This window comes from Cyprinodon tularosa, unplaced genomic scaffold (assembly GCF_016077235.1).
Source record: "Cyprinodon tularosa strain WSP-4 unplaced genomic scaffold, ASM1607723v1 ctg33, whole genome shotgun sequence".
Classification (NCBI taxonomy): Eukaryota; Metazoa; Chordata; class Actinopteri; order Cyprinodontiformes; family Cyprinodontidae; genus Cyprinodon; species Cyprinodon tularosa.
In genome coordinates, this window is record NW_024039041.1 from 379,723 (window position 1) to 393,400 (window position 13,678).

The 13,678-nt window shown below is 37.5% G+C and overlaps 1 protein-coding gene across 1 annotated transcript; it reads left to right on the forward strand.

Moving 5' to 3' along the window:
* The first annotated feature begins 1,311 nt into the window (after positions 1-1,311).
* slc22a13b (solute carrier family 22 member 13b) lies at positions 1,312-8,546 on the forward strand. Its single transcript, XM_038293666.1, has 10 exons — positions 1,312-1,811; positions 3,759-3,862; positions 3,966-4,120; positions 4,251-4,422; positions 4,858-4,978; positions 5,052-5,146; positions 5,211-5,425; positions 5,579-5,687; positions 5,805-5,999; positions 8,044-8,546. The coding sequence occupies exons 1-10, from the start codon at positions 1,437-1,439 to the stop codon at positions 8,117-8,119; spliced, it is 1,617 nt and encodes a 538-aa protein (XP_038149594.1). The 5' UTR covers positions 1,312-1,436; the 3' UTR covers positions 8,120-8,546.
* The last annotated feature ends 5,132 nt before the right edge of the window (positions 8,547-13,678 follow it).

Here is a 13,678-nt window from a genome sequence, read left to right on the forward strand (position 1 = left end):
TCATTTTAACATTTTAAACTTTGAATAAAAAATGTTTATAAGAGAGATGATTGTGCAAAAGAACCATCCATCCATTTTCTGACAGGCTTTATCCCGAGTGGGGTCATGAGGGGTGCTGGTACCTATCTCCCGCTGTGTACACCCTGGAGCCAGAATTTAGAGAAGGCAATTAACCTAAGAGTCATGTTTTTGGACTGTGGGTGGAAGCCAGGGTACCCGTAGAACATGCAAACTCCATGCAGAAAAACCGCGGTCTGGGAATCGAACCGGAACCTTTCTGCTGCAAAGCAGCAGTGCTACCCACTGTTACACTTGAGCAGTCTAGGTGCCACTCAGGGCATGCTGCCTTACTCCTATACCCATGACACATTCAAAACCACCTAATCCCACTTTAATCATGATTCTGATATAAAATTGTCTTTCCTACTGACACATTAATATCACTATTTATTTTAACAAGTAAGTGGACAGGTTACTGTGCAAACACTAATTTCTGAAAGAATTTCTCTGTTGGTTAAAAACAAAATTTAAAAAATTTAATTCTTAGCTTTCACAAACATAAAGTCTAGTTTAATTTACTTATACTTATATATTCTATAATATATAGTATTGTCTTTCATTGGTGATCAGTGACAATTTCTCGGGTAAAGCCATTAAGCAAAGTAAGTGTGGGGGAAAAAACATTTAGTGAGCTTTCAAAAACCAAAAAATGTAGATTTAAGAGATTTATACATATTGTAATCTACAACCTGTTGATGGACTCTGCATTGAAGAATTAGAGCCTGTAGGAACAATACATTTGTTCTATCACTTGCACACAAAAAAAGGTCAAACATCTTTCCAGAAATGAGGTTTGCACTCAAAAAGTAGGCTTCCTAGGGAGCCAACTTCATTGGGCCACATCCTTTAGTGTTGTAGCAAGCCCATTTCTAATTTCTGACAGATTGGCAATCACATAGGCACACAGAAAATAATATGGCCCTAATATTTAAGAAAAAAGTTGCAAGAAGAATTGTGTTCTCATGTAAATGGGAATAAAATAATTTTTTTGCCCTAAATACAGTATGTTGAGGCCTTTATAGAATAAACCATGACAGCATGTTATAATCTACTCATATGTATATAATCTGAAAGAGGAACAATTTAAGACACCCTATATTCTAAGATATACTGATTTGTCTATTCTTATGATTAGTAATTACATTTCTGTTTATTTAAAATTTGTACCATTACTTTTATTTATAGTGTGCTAAACTTGAGCTGTACACTTGTTGATATGAAAACCCTGAAAGGCTGGTAGCAATTTCAGTCATAAATGCACAGAGATTGTCTGTTTAAACATTAACTCAAGGGATGAGAGTCATTCTGAGAGAGTAGCTTTAAAACCAAAGCTGTCTCTTGTCCCTGTTACTTGCTGACGACTTTAGGGGACCGTTATGAGCAACTTTAAGGATATCCTTAAGGAGATCGGGGAATTTGGCTTGTTTCAGAAACGTTTGGTGGCTGCATTATGTATCCCCAGCATATTTGTGGCGTTCGATGTAATCGGCCAAGTGTTCACAGGTATGAACTTTCCGCACCAGTGTAACACTGACTGGATTTTGGAGCAGGGACCCAACCTGACTGATGAAAAACAAAGAAATCTCACCATACCAGTTAACAGCGAAGGAACGTTTGACATGTGTAAAATGTTCACGCCTGTAAGTTTGGACCTAGAAACCATTGAGAGGTACGGACTTAACAACACATCAGGATGCACAGATGGATTTGATTTTGAGATATCCAAAGATGCCTCCAGCATTGTGACAGAGGTAAGAATATTCTGAGTGGTTTACCATAGAAAGATCGTTTTAACTAGTCAGCACTATGCCAGATACTTCTCTCTAAATGATTGACTGACAACAATAAGTGCTGACTACAGAAAATTCAGCCGAAAGCCATGTGATTAGACAGAAAGAGTTATAACATTTACACTCTATGTTGGCCATAAAATAGCACACAGAACCAATGTTTAAAGAATAAAAGAACCCATGTTCATTTAAGACAGGAACTTTTTAGATATATAGTAGGATGTTAAAAGAACAATTGTGGAGAACTGATTTTATATTTTACTGTATTGAAAATACAAGAGAATTAAAACAAAAGTAACAGCATAGGGGGAAAACAAGTGAACAAAATTCAATTCAGTTTATTTATATAGCGCCAATTCAAAATACATGTTATCTCAAGGCACTTTACAGAGACTATTCAACCAGATCTTATAGTCAGATTGGTTCAAAGTTTTCTATCTAAGAAAAACCAACTGATTGCAACGACTCATTGACCCTTAAGCAACCCCTCACACCAAGCATGCATGTAGCAACAGTAGAGAGGAAAACCCTCTTTTATGTAGAAGAAACCTCCAGCTAAACATACGCTAATAGGAGGCTCAAGGTTTAGAGATTGGGCAGTTTGTTCATCATATAAATTTTGGCTTTAGTTTGCTTCACCTAACAATATGAGGAAGATGGTGTAAGAAGCATTATAAGGTGACAAAACTGTTTGTATTTGGTAAGGCTGGGAAATTGGGTAACAGTTCAAAACGGTTGTAAGTTGTGATGAACACAAGATGATTTACAACCAACTAACTTTTATAGACCGTCTGTAATGAAAAAAACAATAAATCAATGCATTTAATTAGAATGTCATGTATTCAATCAACACAAATAGTCACAACTGTGAGTTGAAAGGTAAAGTATATTGTGAAAAGTTTGTACATGTTGTTTTCTGCTTATTCATATGGGGATAGTGGCCTCGGTGGGGACACCTAGACTACCCTTTCCTCAGACACTTCCTTTAGCTACTCTGGGAAAAACCTGAGACATTTTCAGGCCAATCGAAAGGCATAGTCTCCCCAGCATGTACTTGGGCCTTCCTCTCATTTGGATGGGCATGAAATACCTCCAGATGCCGGTATCCAGAACAGATGCCCGGGAAATCTTTAGCTGATTCTTCTCAAGGTGAAGGAGCAGCAGCACCTTTACTCCATGCCTCTCCCAAATAGTGAGCTCCTCACCCTGTCCCTGCCTGCCATCCTGAAGAGGAAACTCATTATAGCCACTTGTCCAGCATTTTGTTCTTTAGATCATCATCCAAATTTCATGACCATAGGATAAGGTAGAAATAGGATTGCTGAATATAATTCCAGTCCTACTGAAAGGAGAGCATTAGCCTCACTCTCAAGTCAACAGCATCAAATATGTTTACTTATTATTCTTTGGATTAGCTAGCATTTAACTCTGAGCACTTGTTTTGTCCATAACTTATAGTAAACAAAATTCCACTGCATGATTATATTCATAGTCTATGAATATAGTCTTTTTTTTTTAATCTTCAATGGAAGATGTGTTCTTTTCTTTCACAAATAGCTTTTAACATGTAGGCTAAAAAGTGTGATTTTCTTCACCCTTTTGTATTACTTATGATAATCTTTGCAAAGTGCTGCAAGTTTTTTTAGACTTAAACATACACAGAGTGTATGCAAAATGAAATTTTGTTTTGTACAGCTTTCAGACAATGAAGGAGCAGCAGCTTAGCAGCGAAATTGCAGCAGTGATAGAATGTAAACAATGTGGGTGAAAAAAAAATGTGCAAGTTTTGTATATTCCTGGTTATTACACATAGCTTAACTAGATACCGTATAATCAAATTAGCTAAATTTAACAGTGAAGAAAAGTTTAATTTAATCCTCTATTAATTTCTTTGACCTTTGTTGTCAGTTTAACCTGGTGTGTGAAAGGAGCAGTTTCATTGAGGCATCTCAGTCTATCTACATGGCCGGCCTGCTGGTTGGAGCCTTTGTTCTTGGACAGATGGCTGACAGGTGAGGATCACCTGAATATAAGCATAAAGTAGAATATAGTTAACATGAAAAATTTTATTTTTAGTGACAAATGTAACTTTTTTTTTTATTTGCCTGTCTTTAGGTTCGGACGACGCTTTGTAGTCCTGCTGTCACTCCTAATATTATTTGTGTTTGGATTAGGGATCAGTTTCTCACCTAATATCTATGTTTATATTGCTCTCAAATTTGTTTGTGGTATCTCGACATCTGGAATCGTTGCAAATGCATTCGTCATTGGTAGGTTTGCACAACTGATTTTAATAGCATCTTTGTTATACTTATTTTATGATACTGTACTACTAGATAGACCAAACCATAAAGAAATGTGAGAATTGAAGAAATTCATATTTGTCATATTTCTTTAAAGGCGGAGAATGGAGTGATTCATCAAAGTTTGCTCTCTGTACCATCATCTGCCATGCCTTTTATCCTCTTGGACTGATGATACTATCTGGAGTTGCTTTTTTTATCCGCAACTGGAGGATCCTGCAGATGGTGCTCTTTAGCCCTCTTTTCGTCGTACTGGGAATCTTCTATTGGTCAGCATTCATATGACCTCTTTTAAAATAAACATGGGCCATTTATGAGATTCTTACAGATTTACTGGCGTCACCGTATTAACAAGATTTGAAACAAACTTGTATAAGATGAACAAATTGTTTAAAGGAAATTAGCTTCTCATCAACAGGAAAAAAATGTCAAACATTTAATTACTTGATGCTCAATAAAACCATATGTACATTTTTATAACCTCTATCAACAAACTGGCAGTAGTTTAACTGAATTCATAGTCACATTGCAATTGAGAAGAGGTGGGTTAATGAAAAGTGCCATCCAACTTCAATTAATATGGCTTGCAGGGAACTGGACCATGCCTATTTATAACAAATATTTAACTAATTCAACCCACAAAATGTAATAATGATATAAGAAAAGCAGCACAGTTTTTGATCTAAGGCTTATTTGCCAACTAGGATTCTTCCAGAGTCAGCTCGCTGGCTCATCACACAGGGCAGGAAGGAGGAGGCCATAAAGGCAATACGGAGAGCAGCTAAAGTGAACAAAAGAAATGCACCAGAGGAGCTGCTAGAGAAAGTGAGTCACACCAAAAATTCACTGACCTTTACCAAATCCAAACTTACGTTTACAACTAACGATTATGTTTTAGTTGGAGGCTGAAGGACCGGTCAAAAAGGGAACCATGCTTGACATCTTTAGATTGCAATACCTAAGAAAACGAGCTCTGATAATGAGCTGCGCCTGGTGAGTGTTAAATTCCTTATTTTGGAATAATCCTCGTGATCACTTAATATATATGTCACAACAGGTTTGCAACAAGTCTGATGTACTATGGACTCAGCCTCAATGTCGGCAACTTTGGTCTAGATATCTACCTCACACAGTTCATCTTTGGAATAGTGGAGTTTCCTGCTCGTCTGGGTATTTTGCCCCTCCTGCAGCATTTTGGAAGAAAAATTTGCCAAGCGGGGGTGCTAATATTTGGAGGTGCTGCCTGCCTTAGCATACTTGTTATACCAAAAGGTAAAATAACTTTGACATCAAAATGTTTTAGTTAACCTCCTTTTTAGTCATTTTAATGAGCTGCCCTTAATAGATCACTGAAGGGTTGTTCTTTTAGTTTGCTAAAAATCCAGGCACATTGTTACAGAAATGCAATTTTTTTTTTACCACCAGGTCTTCCTATCGTGGTCACAGTCATAGCCGTACTTGGTAAATTTGCTGCCACTGCCAGTTTTGCCACAGTATACGTTTATACAGCAGAACTATACCCCACTATTCTGAGGTAAGACAGTAATGACTTGAAGGTAAGATTAGTAATACATTTAAAAAAAACAGAGTTTGAAGCTTAATTTAATAGATGTAGCAAGATGGCTGATGATTTGATCTTCTGTCCTGCTAGGCAGAATGGTGTAGGTCTGAACTCCATGTGTGCTCGAGTGGCAGGAATCCTTGCTCCCCTGATCCGTCTCTTGGATGTTTACAACTATACCATCCCCATGTTGATATATGGCATTATCCCCATCGTGACTGGTTGTCTCTGTTTGCTGCTGCCTGAAACCTGCAATGTTGAACTTCAGGACCTTACTGAAAACAAGTGAGTTTGTACAGTTTTTTTTCTAAACAGTTTCTGTATATTCGGTGCTTTAATTGCACAACAGTAGGCAGTAAGAGCACTCTGCATACTAGGGCTTTTTTGCATAGTGCAGGTCGTTCCAGGGCTTCTACCCATATACAAGGAGAAAAAAATAAAAACAAAAAAACACATTTTAAGAAGCCTTGAAATAAGGGAAAAAGTGCAATAAACATATTTTAACATTGGGGAGTGTAAAACAGAGCTAAAAAGTCCTCTAAGGGTGCTTTCACACCAAATGCATTTACAGCAACACAGTAACAATTTAGTAGTGAAGCGGCAGGCAGGATTTTCTGATTACAGCAATGCCCCAACAGTTACACAACATCTGCTATGGAGGAAAAAAGGAAAAGTTGCTGGAGTTGGATAATTTGAACTTTTGTGTCTCGATGCGTTGTGACAACCAGTCATTGACTAGATGTGGCTTTGACGTAGGGTGAAGGAGAGCAGCGGAGACTACGTTTTTTCCTATAAAAATGTAAGATAGAAAAGTAGTATTGACATATGATGAAGTAAGGGATGCTTTAAAACGTTCATTGGTGGCATTTACCGCTGTCCTCATGTGATCTCCCACCTCCAGCTCCCTTGGATAGCGAACAGGGCATGACACTGGCTACTGCCTTTGCGTCGGCTCTGGTGCACTCTTGTCCCGAATTCTTGTCCTGATCTATCGCTGTCATCTCTTCCGATCTCTCACTGTCCTCCCTTATAGTCCAGGCCCAGACAGCCACTGCCCTTCTGTGGTATACTCTCTACCGGCCCTCTTGCTCTGATCTCTTGTTTTTATCTGCTTCATCATGCGGTCATACCTTACCTCTGTTGTTCTATTCCTGAAGCAAGATAGTTTTGGGTCAAGATGGAGACACAGCAGTAAGTCACCACGATCCAGCTCCTGGAGTCCTCAAGCCTCAAACTTTAACTCTAGAAAAGCATTTGGTGTGAAGGCACCATCAGAATAATGCTCTTCTTACCAGTTAGAATGCTCTTCTAACTACACAGTGCAATCCATTATGTGATTATACACTGACCAGCATCTAATATTGCTCCTTCTCTCCAGCCATTCTGTTTGATTGCTGCACCTAGGACCATTTGTCATGCTTTTGCATTTATCACTTTTTTTGTGTTTTTAATTTATTTAAGCTTCAGTATCAGTAGTGGAAACCCCTATGTAAAAACATGCTTTGAAACATTCTTTCTTTCTTCCTCTCTCTGAGCCTGCACAGGAGAGGTGGACAGGAGGTGGAGCTGTCTCCCGAGTTTTTTAAGAAACTGTAGAAGCAGCTGCAACAGAAAACAACCTAATGTTCAAGCTACAGCGCAGATGATGTTCAAAATGTGTCAAAACATTAATGCCATTAAAAAGAAGTTGCATTAATATGTATTTTCAACTTAACTTTTACAACCCTATTTGCAAGCTTTTTTTTAAGGTCTCCATTTTAAATTTTATAAACCATGACTTTGTTAAAGTCTCACCTGTAGTGCAACTTTTTTCCCCACTTACTCTGCTAACAGAGGGGGGAGACAGTCAAAAAGTCTTTTGTATTCTTGAGCAAATATTTTTGCATCACTTTATTCTAATAATATTCTTTATCAGGATCATAAATATATTTTAAATATGCAATTATTACGATTAGCTACAACATTAATCATTATTTGATGAGCCCAATTTTTTGGGTGCCCCCCCTACTCACAGTACATGACACATGTGATATGCTTAAAGTGGCATGGGTTTAATGAGGCTAGGCCTAATACTGAAAAGAACCAGAATAAGCTTCTTACAATTTTTGTGAGTGATGATCTTTTCTGTTATTAAAAATCTTTTATTTTATATCTTCCATTATTAATTTATTTACAGTAAAACTCTTAATCTATTGCTCGATATATACAGTATATCTGTGTACAATACTACCCATGTTTCTGTCACCTATTGCCAGCACTTATTTTGTTTCACTTAACACACTGTGTGTATTACTAACATATCACTAAGTTATTTTGTTTATTTTTTCAGAAAATCCTCCAATGAAACTTCTGAGAACGGACCCTTTAATCAAGAAGACAAGGCAGAAAAGTGTACTAAATTGTAATTTTTCAAGGTTACTAACTCTATCTTGTAAAATGGTCACAGTTATTTTTAAGTACTGAGGAATTTTAACATATATCATAATGTGAATAACCTTTAGATTCATAATATCTACAATATTTAAACTTTTGAACATTCCATTGAAAATGCTGAATTTTAAGTACTAATTCATTCTATTCTCTCTGAATTATATTGAAAAGGCTGGTACAACAGTTGTATTTGTGTATCTTAACAATTTTTTTGTTGAGAACCTTAGCTAACCTTTATGTAAAAATAAAGCATATTCAGTCTTTCTATTGGACAGTGTGATGTTTGGCTACTGGCGGCAGCGGTTAATAAACCTATTTAACATGTTATCTGAAAATGCTTATCTGTCTTTAGTAATAACCTTGGTTCTACTCCTTAATTTGGAAGTCTATGGTTTTTCATGTCAGGAAGGAGAAACTATCATAAAATGGGGGCCAATAAATGTAGTGGTTGATAATGCTTCATTGCATCTAAGTAATTAAAATATTATCAATTTCAAGTTATATGAATTTTATATTTCATTAGTATCATAATTATCACATATAAAGTAAAGGGTAACTTAGTTTATAAAATGAGACTTTATTAAAGAAAAATGTAAAAATGTGTATTGGTTTTTACCAGTTTTCTTGATAGATTATTTTATCCCCTGCGGTAGACCATAATCTAAGATTTTAATTATAATTTAATTTAAAAAAGAGTCTGCAGAAAATCAATTTGGGCTTAAGTCTAAACATAGTACTTGTATGTGCATATATGTCTTAAAATATTTTTTATTAGTTATAATAGCAGGAACTCTGCATAATTTTCAAAGTTTCTAAGACACTTCTAAAGATTTTGACTACAAATGTACAAAAAATATTTTTAAACCTCGGTCATATTCAGGTATCTATGGCACTGATCTGACTGATATGCCAACCAGACAATGTGGGTAGGTGGGACAATTGTATATAATAATAATAATAACAATAATAATAATAATAATAATAATAATTTTATTTACAGGCAGCTTTAATGGACATCCAAGGTCTATTGCTTTACACTCATGTCAAAACCTCTGACAGCAAAATAAACATACAATAATATTAAATTAATTTTGCACATGAGATAATCGACCATCACGCTAAAAATCCCACATGCGAGGTCGGGATCTCACCATTGGTGTGCAGTGCTGTTCTACTCATGCATTGGTTTCTGTCTGTTGTTCTCGCTCAAGGACAGCTTTGCTCTTGAAGGTGCCTCTCAGTCTGCGTTCAGAATAATTTCCTCCCCACGCGAAGCAAAATGGATTTTGACATGTAGGGCAGAGTCATAGCTGTTCTGTGAGCCTCCTCCTGATTGGCCTGTGCAAGCATATTCACACATGAAGCAGTGTCAGGAAAACTTGAAAGCTTTATTTTACAAGTGAAGATGATGGCTGGAGGTGGGACAATGGTGGAGATCTCTACAACATTTGCGATTCGCAAGTTAAGCAGAATTCCCAGCATTTCCTGATGGAAAAGCACTAATATTCTTCGGTAAGTAGTGCTATAATTCCTGTGTGATAGTGCCTGCACAGGCCAATCACCAGGAGGTCAACAGAAAAGTTATGTCTCCTCTCTCACTTGTCAAAAAACATTTTAAAAATCAGCCTGAGTGCAGAGTCACCTTCAAATGCACAGTCGTCCAGGAGCGAGGGCACAATACAGAAACTCGTGCACAAGTAGAAAAGCATCTGTAAGAACCCGAGCATGCGAGGGAGTAAAAGACACACCCACTGAGCTATTTTCCTCCTTTGAGGCTGCAGTTCCTCAAGCATGTGGGATTTCTTGCACAATGGTTTGTGAACTCATGCAGGAAAGCACTTTAATATACTAGCGAGTATGTTTTTTTTTCCCCTCTGAGGTTTTGACATAAATGTGACATGATAATGGTCACCTGATATTGCAAACATAAAACACAAGATAGGTACATAGTGTCACAATAAGAGTGGGGATTGGTCCACAGATCACATACAGTAGCCTCGAATTAATGGCAGGCAGGGATTCTCATACGGCTATCTTCTCTAGTGCAAAAGGTGATTGTGAGATCTCCTTATCGACCAGTATGAGGTTGTGTGATGTAAAAGACCCTGACGAAGTAGCATCGTTCAATGCGTTCAATGTGGAAAAGTAATTTGGCCGTTGACTTAGACTTAGACAGCATCTATTGCCATGTCATTGCCATGTTTCAGTTAAACATAAGATGTTCTTCTGGTCGGTGGGGATATCCTGCACAAGACACTCCTTACCTGACATTGAGAGAATGTGTAGAAATCCAAAGTTGATAGTAGTCTTATTGGTGTTGACAGTCATGCCAGCTGATGTAGAAGGGCGGATCAGCACATTGTGATCAGTGTATCGACTGGTGTTCCTCTGTGAACATCGACCAGAAAGATGTGATGGAGTTGGATCCGACCTGAGAGATGGTCCGGCGTGAACTATAGTTAATCTTTTTCTGACAGGGAAAATGTAAGATGTTCAGATGAAGAAGCAGAGTTGCAGCCGTTTGCAAATACAGATGTGAGCAGAGTTTACAGAACTCAGCAGCAGAGTATTGGAACCGTACAGATGTTGGATGATAAACAGAACACTGGATTATTTCTACATGATATATAATTTAGGTCATGTAAAATTTAAATGATGGCCTTTTCCGCACGCTATAGGTCAGACAAGTGAAAGTTGCTGTGAGATATCAGAAATCCTATAATATAAAAATCATTCCAATGACAATATGACTTCTGATAAACCATTGCTTATCTAATCAAAGTCTTGGCAAAGAGACAGCAAATATGTTTCCTCATGACTTCACCAGAACCTCACAATGCACATTTAAAACAACAGCCACTGCCATGTATATTACATGCAAAGAGAGTTTTATTGCAATATAATTTTTATCTGTTTCATCAACATGCCTATAATAATTTATTGTTACAAAAAAACAGGTTTAAATTAGAAGACAACAAGATTTTCACTTAGTTTTTTTCTGAAAACTTTTCAACCACCATACAGAATTCCTTGTCGATTCTGTGGGCTCACACCAGAGCAAACTGTAAATGGAGTGCTGATGTATTTAAGCAGCATTTTTATTAATATACTTTAACAAAGCCCAAATCTCTGCTCTACATTTTTTATAATAATAATAACTATAGTAATTATTATAAGCAGAAAAAATACAATTAAGAGAAATCAAGGGTTGAAACTGTGAATTCAGTGAGTGAAAAAATAATATTACATTTTTATATGACTATATATTTGTGTTTTGATGTTTACCATGCTTCCAATAATGAGATTTCAGGGGTTCTCTAAAGGTACATGCCATTAGATTCAGAGATGAGAGTTGAGCGGTTTTACAAATACATCTGCCCAAAGTTAAAGCATAAACTTTAACAGGTCCTTAGCTTAGAAAACAATCAATCAAAACTTGTTTGAGGGAAATGTCTGGTCATATTCAGAATTCAAACTTGTGAAAGTACTTTAAATATAAAATTATTACATACTGTTCAATAAATGATAAGTGTTTTTAATTAAGAGTAATTTTCATTTTGAATGTTCTTTACTGGAGAAATCCATGTTCATCAAAAAAACGCTACTGCCACCTACCGGTTTGTGACGTCACGGTGCGGTATCGGCTGTTGAGGAAGTTCCAATGCTGTATCTGGAATTTGTCACAACGCGTTACTATCCAAGTCATCTTAGAACATTCTTCTTGAATGTTGGCTATGTTTTTTTCTCTGACCAGAAGTTTGATGGCAAATACTCCCTCTTCAAGTTGGCAATCCAACGGCAAAATCATGGACCATGAATCGGAAAGGTGAAATAACTAATATTTTTTTCACTTTAACCCGATGTATTACAACATCCAACTGCCATGTGTCATGATGGGTTTCAGAAAAGCCCAGTATGCAGAACACCACGGAGACAGATGAAAAGTTTAACAAGTTTATTTAAGCACAAGCACATGGATTTAACACAGGAACTGGTTCAGGCCTGGGGGCAGGTTCACTGGAGTCTGTGAGGATGACAGTTCAGTTAGCTTGGGAAGCAGATGAGTTTGAGACTTTCTGATTAATACCTTGAGGAGTCCGGGTTTGGCTTTGAGAGAGGAACTGTTGGGTCCAGGGATTGTTTAGGGATTTCTTGCACAATGGTTTGTGAACTCATGCAGGAAAGCACTTTAATATACTAGCGAGTATGTTTTTTTTTCCCCTCTGAGGTTTTGACATAAATGTGACATGATAATGGTCACCTGATATTGCAAACATAAAACACAAGATAGGTACATAGTGTCACAATAAGAGTGGGGATTGGTCCACAGATCACATACAGTAGCCTCGAATTAATGGCAGGCAGGGATTCTCATACGGCTATCTTCTCAGCAGAGTTCAGTAACCGCTTCAGCGTCTTGCTTCTAGCGTGAGGGCAGACCTTGACTTTGGGTTTCCAGCTCTTTGTCCAGAGCGAATCCAGAGAAGAGTCTTCAGGTTTGGCTCAGAGGGCAGGCTCGGCAGGTTAAGCTCATCCAGAGCTTACAAGGGAAAACTGGATTCCTGTAAGCAGAGACAAAGAGGGGTTAGAATCCAACCAGGGAATAGAAGCAACGAAGGTACTCAGGAGATGCTAGGCTCAGGTGCTAACATACTGGATAAACACTGCGGCGTTGAGGCAAGGTCTGAAGGCCGGTTATATACTGGGGGATCCTCCTGATGATGAGATGCGCCTCAGGTGTGTCGAAGGCTCAGCTCAGGAGGATCCACGGCGAACTCTGCTGGAGAAAGGTGGAACTTCTCCAGATCCCAACACCATGCAGGTGGGCATTGACAGTTTAACTATAGCTCCCGTCAATTTCAATAGCGAAGTTCTCTTGAAATCTTAAATAATTTTTGTTGATTGCAGGGGTGTCTAGTAGCTCCCATTGATTGTTCTTGTAAAGTGGGGAGAATGGCGCTAGGCTTATCGAACCGTGATGTCACTGGCGGAAGATTTCAGGAGTATTTGGGCATATATGGTTAGACTATCTACACATAAAGGTTCATTAAATACCAACTAGAGAACAGAGTGAGAAAAGTTTTTTTTTTCTATGCCAAGATATCTAAAAAAAAAGTACACTGAACTGTACTGATTTGAAGTAGTGAACTGCCTCTGTGTGTTTAATCAGCAAATCTGCAATGTGTGTCCATATAATATAATCGGTTCATTATATATCACACGACTTTAACCTCATTAAACAAGCTCATAAACATAATGGCTTTCATCTTGCCTTACTCCTTATCTCTATATCGACTTAAGAAGGAAGTGGGGATGTTAAAGTTTAATTATTATACTGTGGGTGCGCCATGGAAAAATGTCAGTGTTTATATCATCACTGTCAAATCTCAGTGACTATAGTGAAACTGCAAGGGCCTGATCTACAAAAGATTTTTGTTTATAAAATCTGGATAAAGTATTTCACACATGACAAATCTAGTCTGTCACAACAGTTTATCCAGCCCTCAAGAGCCAAAATAGGCACATACAGTAAT

Excerpts from the sequence above, each read along its gene's own strand:
- slc22a13b (XM_038293666.1), top strand. The coding sequence starts at position 1,437 with ATGAGCAACTTTAAGGATATCCTTAAGGAGATCGGGGAATTTGGCTTG. Across the intron at positions 4,121-4,250 it reads TGCAAATGCATTCGTCATTG|GCGGAGAATGGAGTGATTCA; the intron begins GTAGGTTTGCAC and ends ATTTCTTTAAAG. Across the intron at positions 4,423-4,857 it reads GTACTGGGAATCTTCTATTG|GATTCTTCCAGAGTCAGCTC; the intron begins GTCAGCATTCAT and ends TTTGCCAACTAG.